Raw genomic sequence first — 18,189 nt, forward strand, 5'->3', positions numbered from 1 at the left:
GGCATCCATGAGGTGCTGTGGGCCATCAGCAGCAGCAGAATTTGTACTCAAACACAATCTGTAACCTCATGGCCTGGCATATCCCCACTCTACCATTACCAGCAAGCCAAGGTAGCAACCCTGGTTCAATGAAGAGTGCAGGAGGGCATGCCAGGAGCAGCACCAGGCATACCTAAACATGAGGTGTCAACCTGTGAAGCTATAACACAGGACTACTTGCGTGCCAAACAGCATAAGCAGCAGGTGATAGAGCTAAGCAATCCCAAAACCAACAGATCAGATCTAAGCTCTGTAATCCTGCCGCATCCAGTCGTGAATGGCGGACAACTGAACAATTCACTAGAGGAGGAGGCTCCAGAAGTATCCCCATCATCAACGATGGGGGATCCCAGCACATTAGTGCAAAAGTTAATGCCGAAGCATTTGCTACAATCTTGAGCCAGAAGCGCCGAGTGGATGATCCATTTTGGCCTCTCCCCAGCATCACAGATGCATTCAGCCAATTCCTTTCACTCCACATAATATCAAGGAATGGCTGAAGGCACTAGATAGTGCAAAGGCTATAGGCCCTGACAGCATTCTGGCAATAGTACTAAAGACTTGTGCTCCAGAACTTGCCGCTCCCCTAGCCAAGCTGTTCCAGTACAGCTACAACACTGGCATCTACCCGGCTATGTGGAAAATTGCCCACGTATTTCCTGTACACAGAAAGCAGGACAAATCCAACCGGGCCAGTTATCGCCCCATCAGTCTACTCTCCGTCATCAGTAAAGTAATAGAAGGGGTCATCAATAGTGCTGTCAAGTGGCACTTGCTTCGCAATAACCTACTCACTGACCCCAGGTTTGGGTTCAGCCAGGGCCACTCAGCTCCTGACTTCATTACAGCCTTGGTTCAAAGATAGACAAAAGAGCTGAACTCCTGAGATGAGGTGAGAGCGACTGCCCTCGACATCAAGGCAGCATTTGACCGAGTGTGGCACCAAGGAGCCCCCTATGAACATCTTGGGGGTTACTATTGACCAGAAACTGAACAGGACTAGCCTTATAAATACTGTGGCTACAAGAGCAGGTCAGAGGCTAGGAGTTATGCAACGAGTAACTCACCTCCTGACTCCCTAAAGCCTGTCCACCATCTGCAAGGCACAAGTCTGGAGTGTAATGGAATACTTCCCAATTGCCTGGATGACTGCAGCTCCCAGAACACTCAACAAGCTTGACACCATCCAAGACAAAGCAGCCTGCTTGATTGGCACCACATCCACAAACATTCACTCCCTCCACCACTGATGCACAGTAGCAGCAGTGTGTACCATCTACAAGATGCACTGCAGGAATTCACCAAGACTCCTTCAACAGCACTTCAAAACCCACAACCACTACCTCTAGAAGGACAAGGGCAGCAGATAGATGGGGACACCACCACATGGAAGTTCCCCTCCCAGTCACTCACCATCCTGATTTGGAAATATATCGCCGTTCCTTCACTGTCGCTGGGTCAAAATGCTGGAACTCCCATCCTAACAGCACTGTGGGTGCACCTACAGCACAGGGCTGCAGCGGTTCAAGAAGGCAGCTCATCACCACCTTCTCAAGAGCAACTAGGGATAGACAATAATTGCTGGCCCAGCCAGCGAAGCCCATATCCCGTGAATGAATAATAAAAAAATATAATGGTCAACAGAACAGCCTTGATGAAAGACACAATTGCATCTTCTGTGGCTGGTGCATTATCCCTCTTTGTCCTCTTGGAACTAGCACAGCCTTTGATAAAATCTATCACACCCCCATTGTCTGCTTATATTTAAGATCATAGCAGAACATGAACAATGATTTCTCTTCCCACCCCCACAAAATCACCTCAAAACTCCTCAAAGATCCATCTTTAGTTTCTTTCTCAACTACTTACTGCCCCTTGGTAACATAATCCAGAAACATAGGATCAGGTTCTATACGTACACCAATGACCCCAGCTCTCTCACTCCATGACCTCACCCAAACCATCCACTGCTTCTACTATCAGACTGATTGCCCAACATTCAGTTTTGGATCAGCCGTTATTTTCTCTAGCTAAACACTGGAAAGATCAAAGCCTTTTCCTCTCAGCCATCCCTGACTCCATTCCACTATCAGTGGCTCACTCAGGCTGAACAACAATGTTTGCAACCTCAGCATTGGCGTCATTTTGAGCTGAGTTTTCAACTCCACAACCTCTCCATCACAAAGACCACACACTTCAATTGCACATTACTGTTGCCTGCCCCCACCTCAATACCTCTGTCGCCTATAGTCTTGGTTATTCTGATGTTCTCCTTTCCCACCTTTAATCCGCCACTCTTTGTGATCTTGAATTCATCCAAAACTCTGCTGGCTGAATTCTGTCCTGTACCAAGTCTTGTTCACTCATTACTCCTGTTCTTGCTGACTTATATTGGCTCTGTATACCGCTGTATCTCAAATTTGAGATTCTTATCCTTGTGTTTAAAACTGGATATGGTCTTAACACCATCTTTCTTCAAAACATAAATCAGTGGTACCACACCCCTGCCATATTCTCCATTCTTCTGTCCCTGGCCTCTTGTATATCCCCCACCTTTTGCCCTATTAATGGAAAGCTATATTTTCAGTTACCTAGGTCAGGTATTGTGGAATTCCCTCCACAAACTCTTCTACCTCCCTCTCCTCCTTATAAGACCCTCCTTACCAATACTCCTCTTGCACTAAGATTTTTAATATCCTTTCTAATCGCTGCTGCTGCTTTGGTTGTGTTAAGTTTTCCTTATACTCCTGTGAATCATCTTGGGACTTTATTTCTACATTAAAGAAGCTGTATAAATACAGTTGTTGCTGCTGGCTTCTAATTTAATTGCTTTAGTTAATAAAATTATTTTACTTACCAAGCAGCTTTGCAATTACATATAAGGCCTGTCCCCATAAGAAAAGATTTCCGTCACGTCCAGAGTTACTAGGAAAACGCTTTAGGCTGCCAGGTGCTGCCCTTTCTAATTCAATAAAATCGGCCGGCACATAATAGTACTTTGGTACAATGGCAAAACCTGTAGGGTTAAGGAATAGAAACAGGTTATGCATTTGTATCACAAAACTCATTAATATCCCAAAACTGAAAAACCTTATCCATATGTAAAATATAAAGTAGTCAAATTTTTAAGAATCTGTCAGGTGGTGGGGGTGTGAAGGGAAGATTTAAATTCATTTTCATACTTCTTTTGTTATTCAACTAACCAGGTTAATTTCAATTGAATAGAATTTACAATTGCATTTTAAAATAAAATAACACTGATAACTATTACAATTTAGAGTTTCAAATACAGCTCTTTAACTTTTCTTATCTTAATTTATTATCTGGAATACATTTTAGATTATGATCTGTAATATTGCATGATTACAATTGACAAGATGGACAGTTAATATATTTTTCAATTAGTCGCTTGGTAGTACAGAACCGAGTTATGCTGAAAAAGTGACATGCTGTCAAAGTTTTTCATCTTGCACCCATCAGGACTGCATGAGAACAGGGTGCCGATTGGTTGGCAAGTGGACTCTGATTGGTGCTGCCATGGAGCATACACTGGGGAACAGTTATCCCAAAGCTTTTGTTTAAATTCTCAAAGAGAAGGTTGACTCTGATTGGTTGAGACGTGCCATGGGGAATGCACCAGGATTCAGTGCCCCCCAACCTTCAGTTTAATTGAAAAGGCAAAATGCCTAGACAAATTGTTGTTCCCTCTGTAATTTGGTATTCTTGTGTATGTCCTGATGAGTGCAAGACAAAAAGCTTCGACAGCGTGCCTTTTTTTGTCAGCAATATTTTGCAATTATACTGCATACTGGAATTTACTCAAGATTCTCACTACTTCTCCTACTAATTTGAAAGAATATAAGAAATGGGAGCAGCCTGCTCCACCAGATCATGGTTGATCTAAGTGGCCTTAATTCCACTTTCCTGCCTGTCCCCCATAACCCTTTACTCCCTTGTCAATCAAAAATCTGTCTAACTCAGCCTCGAATATATTCAATCTCTCAGCCTCTACTGCCCGCTGTTGGAGAGAATTCCAAACGCTAATAACCCTCTGAGAGAAGAAATTCCTCCTCAACACCCAACTTAAATGGGAGGTAGGTCCCTTATTGTGAAACTGTGCCCCCTAGTTCTAGGCTCCTCCTACAAATGGAAAGCAGAAATATCATCCACTAAACCAGACTTTATTAGTTTATGCGCTCCTGTGAAGTGCCTTGGACACTTTACTACATTTAAGACACTATACGCATGTAAGTTGTTGTTGCTAAGTTACCTTGATCTTTATTTACAAATTAAATAATGAAGAACCAGAACGAAGCAATATGCCACAGCAGAATGCATGATTATGATACATACAATATGTAAAGTCAATCAGAGTGACAGTTTGAAATCTTTGACTTAGAACAATCTCTCTAAACCAGTTGCCTGTACTGAATTTAAGTTTATTGAAATATTCCACTCTCATAAGAAACTGACACTCGATGACGTTCCTTCAATAGCAAAAAACATCCCTGCAAATTTATTTTGTAGATGGTACTCTTATTCCATCTTGATAAAAGCAGGAACATTATGTCAGCACACGATAAAAGTGCAATGTGTCTCCAAGATAAAGTACATTAAAGACTAACTGCTGTGAACGGCTGAAATACACTCATTAAAAATAAAACTGGTTCATCTCGTGTAAAATTGCTCATGAACTAAAATGAAAATTGTTTCACTTCCTGTAACTGTTACTCTCTTTCTTGCCCATTCCAATTTTTGTGTCCCTCTGACTATCTGTTTTGTCTTTCAGATTTTTTCCCCCTTTCTCTATGGCTCTGACAGAATTTACTTGTTGTGGCTTCTGTGTTCACTTGTCTCTAAATCTTTCCTTTACTATTTCTAAAAGCCTCTGCTTCTTGTAACTCTTTTCTTTGGTATGTCTCAAAACCTTTCTCTGTATTCTTTCATATGTGCTTTAATTTGTGTACTTAATTTCTATCGCCTACTTTTTTCAAATGCACGCAGCAAGATAGAAATAAACAAGTACTGGGTTAGAGGTAGGTATCCAAACTGGAGGTGGGGGCTGGTGGATTTCTGAGAGCTACAGGAACATAGAGTTAGCGAGTCATTTACAGCATAGAAAGAGACCATTTGGCCCATTGAGTCCATGCTGGCTCCCCGCAGAGCAATCCAGTCAGTTCCGCTCCCCATGCGGATCCGTAGGCCTCCAAGTTTAATTCCTTCAAGTGCTTATTCAATTTCCTTTTGAAATTATTGATTGTTTTCACTGCCAGTTCCAAGTTATTACCACACTCTGCATAAAAATGTTCTTCCTCACATTCCTGCTACATCTCTTGCCTCAAAACTTAAATCTGCACACCTTAGTCATTTGCCATCAGATAATGGGAAGGGTTTTTCCTTGTCTACCATATCTAAGCTTGTTATATCTTGCATTCCTCCATCAAAATTCCCCTCAATCCAAAGGTTTGCTCGAAGAACACCAGCCTTTCCAACCTAACTTCGTAACTAAATTCCCCCATCCCTGAAACATATGCAGGCAAGAGATAAAATGGGGCTAAAGTTAGAAGAGAGGGTGTCAGGTGTGAGTCTCTGATTGGCATGACACCAGCAGCAGAGGATAGGAGATGGGGGTTAAGTGCTTGTAGTGGCTAACGTCCAGGAAAAGCTGCGGTCTTGTCATTCAAACAACTTGAGGGAATGAAAAGAAGGCAGTTGGACCCTGTGAACAGCCATAGGACGAATGATGAGTTGGATCGTTTGGTAAGACTGGAACTTGAGGTCTGCAAATATTCGTGAAGAAGGGCTGTAGTTGCTCTCGGGAGGGGTTACTGAGGTTCAAAAACATTAGGGAGGCTAAGATATTGGATGCAGCTGGCCACTAGAAGCAATGGAGGGTATTCTAAGTGTTTGGGAGCATTGAATAATCTTAGTGCAGTGTTGGCACAGGAACACAGGGAACTACCATATTATATGGTATACAGAGTGAATGCGGCTGCTGAGACTAATGTGCCAAGGCCAGAGAATCAGCATCAGAAGTCAAGTAGCATTTTGAATTTAATCTGAGGTAACTGTGCAGAGGGCAAAATTATCTATGCATAGCATCAACTGGGTCAAAGAGTTGCACAAACACAAGAGCATAAAAATATAAGGACACCCAGTGTGGAAGCAATCAGCTGCAATAGCAAAACACAATCGAAACTCCTGTCAAGAGATTGCGCCAAAACTGAGGAATTACAGCAGGGATTCTCAAACATTTTTGGTTGAAAGACCCGTTTTCAAATGGATTAGCAATCTCCCATCTAAATTATAACAACATAAATTCCTTGCACATGTACATTTCTGAATGTAAAGTTCATTAGTATCCCGTTAAAGGAACTTACATGAAATTTTCCCAGGGTTGTACAATATACCGAACATTGGTGTGATTGATGATGTGAAAACTCTTCTTTTCTTCAGATAAAAGATAACCTGATAGGATCAGCAACATATCTGTTGTATACATCACTGCATGACCTTCCTGCACTTCCTGGAACCGGAATAGGTTTGATGGCTCCTATTGGAAACACTGCCAATGTTTCAAGTGTAACCCTCTTCCAACCTCTCCTGTTTACTGGCCTGCCTGTACTAGAATATCGCTGACTCGTTGCCTGGTATTGTAGCATTTCTACCACTGGGGCACCACCAGTAATGAGTCCCTCTCATTTTACTGTATTTCTTGGACTCTCTGATAGTCTCTATGGGCTACCAAAAGTCCATGGACCCCAGTTTGAGAACTAAATTAGAGCACGTAAAAGAACGTAAAAATACTGATCTGCGCATGTGCAGCCTGCTCCTGGTCTGTGCATGCACAAAAGCTCCAAGGCCCGTCGGGAGTTGAAGTTCCTGACCTCCCTCTCAACATCAAGGTAAGCTTGGTTTTCATAACACTGCTGTTTCACTGCTATGTGTATAGTGAAGAATCACGGAAATCTTCATTTCCACAACGTCTCAGGAGAGCCAGAGGCTTGGAACCCAGGGCAGGGCAGCCCTTTGATTTTCAGGAGCAAACCTGGAGGTGATGCTGGGGGCAATGAGGGGGTGGAAGGAGGTCCTCTTCCCAGAGGTGGCAGGAGGAGGCCACTCTGCCAGACCAAACAGGCATGGATGGGCATCAGTACAGTCAGAACTTGAATTTTTTAAAAATTCATTTATGGGATGTGGGCATCACTGGCCTAATTGCTCTTGAGAAGGTGGTGGTGAGTTGCCTTCTTGAACCACAGCAGTTGTTGTGGTGTAGGTACACCCACAGTGCTGTTAAGGAGGGAGTTCCAGGGTTTTGACCCTGTGACAGGGAAGGAACGACAATATATTTCCAAGTCATGATGGTGAGTAGCTTGGAGGGCAACTTTCAGGTAGAGGTCGTGGGTTTGGAAGGTGCTGCCTAAGGGGCCTTGATGAGTTTCTTTAGTGCATCTTGTAGATGGTACACACGGCTATCACTGTTCGTCGGTGGTGGAGGGAGTGAATGTTTGTGAAAGGGGTGCCAATCAAGCGGGCTACTTTGTCCCGGATGTTGTCAGGCTTCTTGAGTGTTGTTGGAGCTGCACTCAATCAGGCAGAAATGTGGTCAGAAGAACTTGAATCTAGTGCAGGAATAGGTTTAATAACCTGATATGCTCAGGCAAGGTGAGTGTTAACTCTAACCCTCATTGGAGGTTTCTGGGCATTCACCCTCCAGCACACACACAAGCTGAGGAGCCTCAGGGCATATGCTGCTCCTGAACATGGGAAGAGTGTGTGCACAGGCCACTTATCAACCCATAGAATGGCTCACAGCCATAGAGCTGCTAAGGACCTCTCACCGCTGCTACACACACTTCCAATGAATTGAAGAAGTTGCATTGGCAACAGTGCCTTCTCTGTCTTTTGGTCCTTACAGGAGAAACAGGCACATAATGCCCAAAAGAGGGCTGAAATGAGTACAGGGGTACTCCACCTTCATATCATCACATCAATGGAGGCAGAAGTGATGGAAATAGCCAGCTTCATAGACCACAAAGAAGTCAGTTATTTCAAAATTGACACTCATGGTGGAAATGGTGATTACAAAGAGCTATGTACTTATTAAGGGGGTGCATTTCACTTCACTCCATCCGACACCATGCCAAACACTTAATTGCACTGTGAATCCTCAGCACGGCAGAGACTTCTGCACTGCAAGGCTAACTCTCATGTTCACCCATGGAGACCTACTCCCTCACCATCACCGGACCAAGATGACCAGCCAAGCTTAGAAGAAGCACAGTTCCATTTTACAAGCGTACCAGCCCCTAGTGCAAGTACACTCACCTCACGCACGTTTAAACAGGGGTCGCACTGGGTGAGTAGCATGTCACTAGAGTACAGGAGGAGGTGCCAAAGGCAGAGGCAGCTTTGGGCAGACCCCTCAGAGGATAGTGAACAGACACAGCCATGCTGAGCTGGGCACAGATGCAAGGTCTCAGATGTCACTGAAAAGGAGTTTCTACCTCAACCAACCGCAGCAGATTCCTCCCAGATATCAGAGTTCCCAGATGCAGTGCGAGGTACAGGGACTGAGAATGTAAGAGTCCATTCAGTTCATGTATTTCACCATGGCTCAGAGATTTGAGGACATGAGCTCATCCATGGCAAAAACGGCCAACCTTTGGGAAAGCTGTATGCAGCAGCACATGTTGGAACTGCACACTGGTGTACACAGAATGCATGCAGCAGTCAAGTGGCAGTGGTCAAGCAGAGATGTTTGAAGGAAATGCTAGTTGTGCTCCAGCTGGTGCTCTCCTCCAACCATCCGGAGCACCAGCCAAGGGCTGAGGATGTCACCGAGGAGGATAAGGGTGCCACCCCACACAGGGTGCCATCATCATCTACAGCCTTCTTAGCCTCTCTGACATAAGGAACATCTGTGCAGCAGGGCTCAGGTGACGGAGGCTGTTCCTGTAATGGTGGAAGTGTAGCAGTCTCTGAAGATGTCCCCACAGACACCTCCACAACAAGGACCACATACATCTCAGCTGCAAGCTAAGACAGGTGAGCAGGCTGCCTCCACCTCCTCCGAGGCCACAAGTGGAACGCCACGTAAAAGTGACCGAGCGTGGAGGCTACCACGTCACGCAGAGCACTGAGTAGATCACAGGGGTGTTACCTTACTGTATCTATGCACTGTTCTCCTTTCTGAGTACAGTGTTAGTAGTGACACTTGAAGCCACACGTGTAATGGCAGGACAGGAAGAGGTATGAGGTGTTCCTCAATAGTTACAGCAAAATCTCCTGGCAGATCTGCACCTTTCATTGGCAGTAAGAGCTTACATGTGCCAGGCTGTGTCTTCAATGGAGGTGGTGGCACGGCCAGCTCAGAATGTGTACCATTTCATGCCCTTCACGCTGGGTCAGAGGGGCTCAGTTGAAACGTTCCTGAATCAGATGACCCCTAAATTCATGGCATCATAACCAGTTCATTCCCTGTCTCTGCAGCTATCTCTTTTAGAATCTCTTTTGGATAAAGGCTACCAGGCCCTGGGAATTTGCTGGTTTTTAGTCCCTTAAGTGTATTCTTTTTCTCTGCTGATATTAACTTTCCTCAATCTCATTAGCCCTTTGGTTATACTCTACATCTGCTATGCAATTTTGTCTTCTACTTTGATGACAATCACAAAATATCTGTTTAACCTTTCAGCCATCTCCTCATTTCCTATGCATTCTGCCTGCCTTTTCAAAATTGGGCTTCTGCAGCTATGGTTCTAGTGCCTGGACTGGTCATGTGGCACTCTGCAGTACACTCTGCAAATGTCTTATGCCTTGTGGTGTTCTGCTGCGCTTTCCATAACATGGCCCTTCAGAGAGGTGTTGAGTTTGAAGAGGGTGAGGCCCTGGAATGAAACAGCGCATCTGAGGAAGAGGAAAAGCAGGAGGTGGAGGAGGAGGAGGAGAGCAATGCAAAAGGCAGAGGTGCCTCAGCTGTATAAGGAGGTGGCACGGCCTGATGCACAACACCTGGGATGCCATCATCAACAGGCATCATTTGATCAAAGCACATTTGAGCTGAGCTCTTCTAATCCTGGAGGATGGATGGTCTGGGACTGACTTTAAGCTGCCTGTGAGAACATTTCCATTGAAGACACAGTCTTGAATTAGGACACTCTGACTGCCAATGAATCAGAGGTTTCACTGTCCCCCTTCAATGACACTTGCTTCCCTTCACCACCTCTTTCCTTTTTTCCAGTTTTACCATCAAAAAATGGAAGCTCGCATATCTGGCGTCATATTGACTACCCAGAAATCTGTCACCAGTGATTGGCATTGCACTCATCTTGCCAGAGAGAAGAAGGTCACTGCACCTTTTCTGGCACTGGATCTAGTTCCTAAGCAGCATACTTCTGCTGCTGACAGTGTCAGACGCTTGCAGCCATGTTAGCTTTGCTTGGGAGGGTGACTTTCTGCTTCCATTCTCCAGAAAGAGCAACCCCCCGCCTCCCTCCCCGCCATCATTGTCTTCAGAAGGACCTCAAATATCAGAAAATCAAGTGCCAGCACTGCCCAGGTCCCAGGCCTCTGCCTCTCTTCTTTGATCCCTGATGCCTGCATTTTCTCTTGCAAACAGTGATTAAATGGGACCCGCACTTCAACAGCCATCTGCATTCTTGCACCTGTGGTTGCTAACTGGCCGTCCAACTTGCCCTCCAGAAAATAAGCAGCCTGCCTTTGCAAAAATCCCAGGCTGGAACTCGAACTCCCGATGCCCCACTCCCTGCCCCTGGGCAGGGTTGGGGCCTGGATGTGGTCTCAAGGTCAGTTTCCTAACCTCGGAAAGAAAAGCCTTCCCCATGTTTCTGTAATAAGATCATAAGAAATAGGAACAGGAGTAGGCCATTCAGCCTGCTCTGTCTTTCAACAAGATCATGGCTGATCTGATTGCAGCCTTAACTCCACTTTCCTCCCCGTGCCCCCCGAGCCCTTGACTCCTTTGTCAACCAATAATCTGTTTAGCTTAGCCTTGGATATATTCAATGACCCAGCCTCCACTGCTCTCTGTGGAACAGAATTCCAAAGACGAACAACCACATGAGAGAAGAAATTCCTCTTCTCTCTATCTTTAATGTGAGAGCCCTTATTTTTAAACCATGTCCCCTAGTTTTAGATTCTGCCTCAAGAGGAAGCATCCTCTCACCATCTACCCTTTCAAGCCCCCTCAGAATCTTATATGTTTCAATGAGATCACTTCTCATTCTTCTAAACCTCAATGAATATAGCCCCAACCTCCTCAACCTTTTCTCATAAGGCAACCCCTTCATCTCAGAAATCAGCCTGGTGAACCTTCTCTGAACTGCTTCCAATGCAAGTATATCCTTCCCTAAATGAGGAGGCCAAAACTGGACATAATACTCCAGGTATGGTCTCACCAATGCCCTGTATGGTTGTAGCAAGACTCCCCTACTTTTATACTCCATCCCCCTTTAAATAAAGGTCAACATTCCGTTTGTCTTCCTAATTTCATGCTGTACCTGCATGCTAACTTTCAGTAATTCATGTACAAGGACACCCAGATCCCTCTGTACTGCAGCATTCTGCAGTCTCCCTCCAGTTAAAGAATATTCAGCTTTTCTTTCCTTCCTGCCAAGATTGGCAATCTCACAGTTTCCCACATTAAGAGGCCACTGCTGGGACCACATCCAATTGAGGATGATAGCCTGCCTCCCAGAGCTGTTTGCCAATCAGGGGGGTCTAAGTGCCGCCAATAGAGGTGGCTGCGATTGATGCTGCAGGAAGAGGTTGCCTCCAATGTGAGACACCATCAAAGGCCAGCCCATCTCCAGAGAGCTGGGAAATCCAGTCCACTGATTTGTCATAGCCACTCACTGAGTAACCTCATAGCTGAATGTTTTCTGGTGACACAAACTGGGTCTACATGAGGTTGTAGGCATTATGTTAAATATATTATTTCATTCATTACTCAAAATATTTCTGAAATGGGATTTAACTTGAAAGTGATTTTCTTAAAGGCAGGATGGATTGGTTGCTCAAATATCTTAATCAGTTCTACCAGGCTAATTAGATAATGTACATCACAAAAGGAATCATGTTTTATCTCTCTTCATTTTCAAAGGAATAGTATATATACAACGCAATAACACACGTTATTTGCGGGGGGTTGAGTACGTGACCTACTCTCCTGACAGGTAGCCATTTTTCTTGTTCTGCAAGTTCCACATGTAGCTCAGATCGTCCTTAGTCCGTCATGTTTCCATTTACTCATTTTAGTTGACACTATAAAATAATGTTGCTCCCCTGCTTTTGTTCTTACAATGAATCATCTTGGTAAGTGCAGCATCCCAGCTTCCTTTGTGGAATTTAAAGCAGTCTATCACCATCATTTGTAACTTTCAAGTTGCTAAATGTTAGAACAGATGGTACAGCTCTATAGACTGCAATCAACCTTGAATATTTTTCTTTGTGAGATCAAGTGCAGGAAGCAGCAGTATTATTAAAAGAGAAAAACAATATGGAAATGAGGGAGGGAAGTTAGATTCAAAGTGTGAAAAAGAAGTATAACGGGCTAAAGGACAGGGTGGGATCTGAGACATAGCAAGAAAAATTATGATAAGCATAAAGCAGACAGATGGGAGGAATTATAATGAATCAATATCACTCTCTATTGTTTTTCCAGTAAATTAAACACTTGGGTTCAAATTCTATTTTTGTTGCTGTACTAGCTAGGAGTTCCCAGATTGTACCATAGCAGGTTTTTGCACTTGAAACTAAATCTCAAATCTTTGGGGCGAAGAACAGGCACTGGAATTAATTCATCATTATTTTGGATAAGTAATATAGTTACTTGCATGGTAAAAAATCTGTTCAGCTTTTGTCAACATGAAGATAAATTTGAATCTTCTATAAAGGTGAGTTTTATATTCTAAGTTCAATTTTCTGGTGCAAAATTATAGATGAATCACCACTTTTAGCTGAATTCTCCTTGTTGCAAGTAGCAGGGTGCAACAGTTGCAGAGAAATGTCCTCTCCATACAGTTTTGGCCCTTGATCAAGTGAAAAACATCACCATGGCTTTAAGCCAGTTTACCAATAAATAATGAATCTGCCATGTTTAACAGAATTACAATGTACTGTATTAATTGCTTTATATGAGTCAGTAGCTGGATTCTTTTCATCCAAAGTGAAGTTATTACACAAGAAAACACTGCTGGGAGCTCTCCTTGAAACCAGACATACTAATGACCTAGCATAAATGAGCTGGAACACAGCACTGTCAGATCAACTTCTTAGATGTCATAATTTTCTCAGCAAGCTAAATTTAAGCATGATTGCAAATCTGGCAACCACAGTGGAGGACTGGTTGTTTAGGCCCTTTCCCTGGTGAAATGGGAGTGCATCATTGGGAATAACTTCACTAACAGAATGATCAAGATATAGTGTAGAGATCATAAACTGCACAAAAAGAAGAGCTGAATTACATAATAGTGGTTTTAACCCACTCGCTTCTCAGATACTGACTTGAATCGAACAGTACTATTGAATGTAAACTGAGCATTCTCCTTCAGTTTTCCTTGATTTTTTTGCCCCAATGCTACAATTTAGATATTCAGGTAGATTTATACAACAAAGTAAGGAATTAAACTCTTTTATTAGGCAATCATGAAAGCACATTGGGCTTCATGTTTGTAAAAGAAAATTACGGTGACTTTCAATTCATCTGACTGGATGAAAGTTTGCTTTCTTCACTAGTTGTAAGAAAACTTTTAATATGACATTATTTTGGGCAGTTTCAATATAGCTTCTGGTGTATGCACATTTGCAACAAATAGAAAACTGTACAGAATTCAGCACATGTTGGCAACTTCACTTAAAGAGATCATACTGACTGGCATAGGAAATTGAAAATATAGTCGAATGCAATACGTTCTAGGTAAACACATTTCTGGGCAAACTAATGAAAAATTTAATTTACATCTAGACAAAGCTAAATCTGGGAGTACATAATGCTGAGATTGGGTGCCGTAAATGGAGAACCGTGCTATCCTCATCTTAATAAGACAATTATTAAAATGAAATTAGAAATTTTATCAGTACATTGGTAGCAGGTTCAGAGTCTCTATAAAATGAGAGCTCCAGAGCAGTCAGAAAATGGATGAACAGCAATGTGGAAAATTAAGAAGTAAATTTAATCAGATTCATAACTGTGAGGAGAAACAAAATGGAGGATGGGAGCCTCCCCAGAGTCCAATTGAAGGGAAACACAGCTACACACGATACATAGCCTAGCAGGTCTTGCAAAGGAAGGCCAGACACAAATAAAACTTCAACGACTCACTTTTTAAGAGAAGCTTCTTTTAACTTTCCATTGAAGCGAACTCCAAACAAATCAGCTCTGAAGAAGAGTCACACGGACTTGAAATGTTAACTCTGTTTCTCTCTCCACAGATGCTGCCAGGCCTGCTGAACTTTTCCAGCATTTTCTGTTTTTATTCAGATTTCTGCAGTATTTTGTTTTTACCCAAACAAATTGTGTTTGTGAAATTCAGTTATTTTGAAAAATCTTTCCCTGTCCCATATTTTATTAATGGATTAACAGACCAACCTCTTGTAGTCACAAGCAAGAATGCTTAATTTCACATAGGGTTTACAAATAAGAAGTGTGTTTGTGTTGGTGGGGACCCTGCGGTGCATAAAATAGCATTTTTATGAACTCTCTAACTTACAGGATACACATTAGGCTGTTATCTTATGTACAACCAGGACAAACAAGAATAATTGATCTAGTTATAAAGTAATCTCAGAAACAAAACATTTGTATCCAACACGCATCAGAATTGCTTACAATTTTTTCCTTGCACACTCCAAAAGCTTATAAGTAAAATAGTAAACTGTATCTTGCTCGAATATGATCGTGGGGAACATAAAGTGCTTCCCTTACCATCATATGAATGTTGAAGCAATGGTTCAAGGAGCTCCATGTATTCTTTCACTTGATCAGGTTTTTCCCTAAATACCCCTGTAGAAACAAAGTTATTATTACCTTTTAGAATCGGTTTCTAAAAAACATTTACTCTCCTATAATAGTTTTACCAACTTCCCCTTTAACTTACTTAATACTTGTATTCATTGCATATAATTCTATACTTTTTATGCAACATTCAATAAAGATATATTAAACATTAGCCGTGACAACATCATGCTTGTTAAATACTTTTCAAATAATGTGTTTTAGAGATCTATTTAACATAGGAACCTGTGTGTAGAGACAAGACTCTAATGTCCCAAATTACTTACTATTTAACATGGTGAAATTATTATATATTTATAGTGAAAGGAAAAAACAAATATCACATTGTTTAACCAATAAATAATACCACAGATTGGTCTCACAAATCAATAAAACTCAATACCTTCCATAGCAACAACACAATGATGCATGAATACAAGTTCACAAATCTCCTGAGATTTGAAAAAGTGCACATTTGGTTTAAAGACCTAGACATTACACCTCCTTAATTTTCTGATTAATGTAAGGTGACTGTATGAATGAATTGCCCACAGTGATGCTTTCAAACCATGTACATTACTCTGCCAAATACATTTCAGACATCAGTACTTAAAACAAACTAATTCACTCAAATAATTTAAATTAACTTTATGTGAAATAGATGATCACATGATATTCAACTTCTTCCAGATGAAACCTTAAATATAGTTATATTGAACAAGATATATTAACAATAAATAACAACAATGACATTAGTCAAAAACTATAACAACACTTCACCTCCCACTTCTCTAACACTTCATTGAAACTTTTGGATTTTATCTTTTATACCCAACATCCTCAGGTGATTTTTTTTTATTCATTCATGGGATGTGGCTGGCTAGGCCAGCATTTATTGCCCATCCCTAATTGCCCTCGTTCATAGGGCATTTGTTTCAACCACATTGCTGTGGGTCTGGAGTCACATGTAGGCCAGGCTAGGCAAGGATAGCAGATTTCCTTCCCTAAAGAACATTAGTGAACCAGATGGGTTTTTACAACAATCGGCAATGGTTTCATGGTCATCATCAGACTTTTAATTCCAGATTTTTATTGGATTCAAACTGACCAACTGAGGTGGTGAGATTCAAACCCGGGTCCCCAGAGCATTGCCCTAGTCTCTGGAATACTAGTGCAGTGACAATACCACTATGCCACCGCCTCCCCTTAAGTGTGCAAGAAACCACAAGTCTACTCTACCAAAGTCTAGATCATGAGGATCAATATAATAAAAAGTAAAAAAAAAGACTTTGTTGACACAATATACAACATTCCAAAGATCATATGTTGTGTCATTTAAAAAAGGTATTTGGGATGAAATTAAGGAAATGGACAGTAAGCATCAAGAGCTAAAATCACACTTTGCACAGATGCAATAGAGAGCTGAGGACTGTGTAGTTGATGTTGTATATGTGGATTTTCAAAAGCTGTTTGATAAAGTACCACATATTAGGCTTCTCAATAAAACTTAAGCCCATGGAATAAAAAAAGTCTGCATGATTACAAAATTGGCTAACGGATAGAAATCAGACTGTTGTGGCTTGTTTTGGGACTGGAGGAAGGTATACAATGGCATTCCCAAAGTTCAGTACCAGGAGCCACTGCTGTTTTGGTTTACATTAATGACTTGGAAGTGGAGGAAACAAGTGAAGATAGGAATAAGCTTCAAGAGGACATTGACAGGCTGGTGTAATTGCAGATGAAATCCAATGCAGAAATGTATGAGTGTTATGAGATCCGGGCTTACCCTGCTGACGAGTGAGGTCTTGGGAGTTCTACACGTGCGCGGATTGGGAGCGGGCAGCGCATGTGCAGACTGACATTTTGTAGTTTATTGGGCTGAGGATGGGCTCAGTGCGCCTATGTAGAAATGAAATGGCACAAAAACCAGATCAAGACCGGAGTGGAGCGCCATAGTCGAGAAGATTCCTAGGTTGGGGACAGGTAGAAGTCCCAAAAGAGGAGTACTGGACAAGGGGCAGGGAGAGGGGACAGGGAGAGATCCTAAAGGACAGTTCCAGGCAGGGAGAGGGAGAGGTCCCATAGGAACATAGGAACAGGAGTAGGCCATTCAGCCCATCGAATCTGCTCTACCATTCAAAATGATCATGGCTGATCATCCACTTCAATGGCTTTTTCCCACACTATGCCCATATCTCAATGGTATTTAGAAATCTGTCAATCTTTGCTTTAAACATACTCAATGACTGAGCTTCCAGAGCCCTGTGGGGTGGAGAATTCCAAAGATTCACAGCCCTCTGAGTAAACAAAAATCTTCTCATCTCGGTCCTAAGTGGCTTCCCCCTTATTTTAAAATTGTCTCCTCTGGTTCTAGATTCCCCAACCAGGAGAAACATCTTACCTGCATCTACCCTGTCTATCTCTTTAAGCATTTTGTAGGTTTCAATGAGATCACCTCTCTCATTGTGGGGGCAAGTCTGGTGATCCTTCGTTGCATTCCCTCTTTGGAAATAATATCCTTCCTAAGGAAGAAAGAGAGAGGAGCAGGGTAAGAGGCTCCAAGCAGAAAAAGGGCAATGGTTGGCAGACTGGAGGGCTCAGGAGAAGCCCTGAAGATGTAAGGCGCCAGGAGAAAATTGGTAACTCTGTGCTGAAGGCCCTGTGGGCAAAGGTACCCCTTTGGAGCGATAGTATTCCACTTTGCGCAGCCGAAGAACTGAGGTTGTGCGCATGAGTTGGTGCTGGAGAGCAGACTCAAGAATCCAGGAGAACGGAATCTCAGGAGACGAGACTGAAACCTTGGGAGGTATGCAGTCATTGAGGCAGTCTGAGTCAGAGCGATGTTTGGAGAGTATGCCAAGGCTAAACCTTCGAAGGTGAAGACTGGAATCCCTCGTGAGAGAGATAGAGTTTCAACAAGATTGGTTCATTCACAGTGTTCATTGACGTCTGGGTGAGTTGTTGAGAAATCCATGGAATCTGTCTTGGTCGCATCTGCTATTTATTGTGCAGTGTAGTGTGTTCGACCACAGTTGCCTGTTAATTCGCATGTACCCCATATTAACCCTGAATGCAGGACCGTAAGGTGGATATTTTAAATTTTTTTATCTTTCTGACCTTGTATAGTAAAGTTTATT

At 42.6% G+C, this 18,189-nt stretch overlaps 1 protein-coding gene across 5 annotated transcripts in view; it reads right to left on the bottom strand.

Moving 5' to 3' along the window:
* The window catches only part of phkb (phosphorylase kinase, beta), a 270,585-nt gene that overhangs the window by 107,019 nt on the left and 145,377 nt on the right, over positions 1-18,189 (bottom strand). For all 5 annotated transcript variants that reach the window (XM_078544342.1, XM_078544340.1, XM_078544341.1 and 2 more), the window contains 2 exons: positions 14,984-15,061; positions 2,897-3,055 (listed from right to left, as the gene is read on the bottom strand). In XM_078544342.1, the coding sequence (XP_078400468.1) occupies positions 2,897-3,055; positions 14,984-15,061 (237 nt within the window). The remainder of the gene's footprint in view (positions 1-2,896; positions 3,056-14,983; positions 15,062-18,189) is intronic.

Source organism: Cetorhinus maximus, chromosome 6 (assembly GCF_964194155.1).
Source record: "Cetorhinus maximus chromosome 6, sCetMax3.hap1.1, whole genome shotgun sequence".
NCBI lineage: Eukaryota > Metazoa > Chordata > Chondrichthyes > Lamniformes > Cetorhinidae > Cetorhinus > Cetorhinus maximus.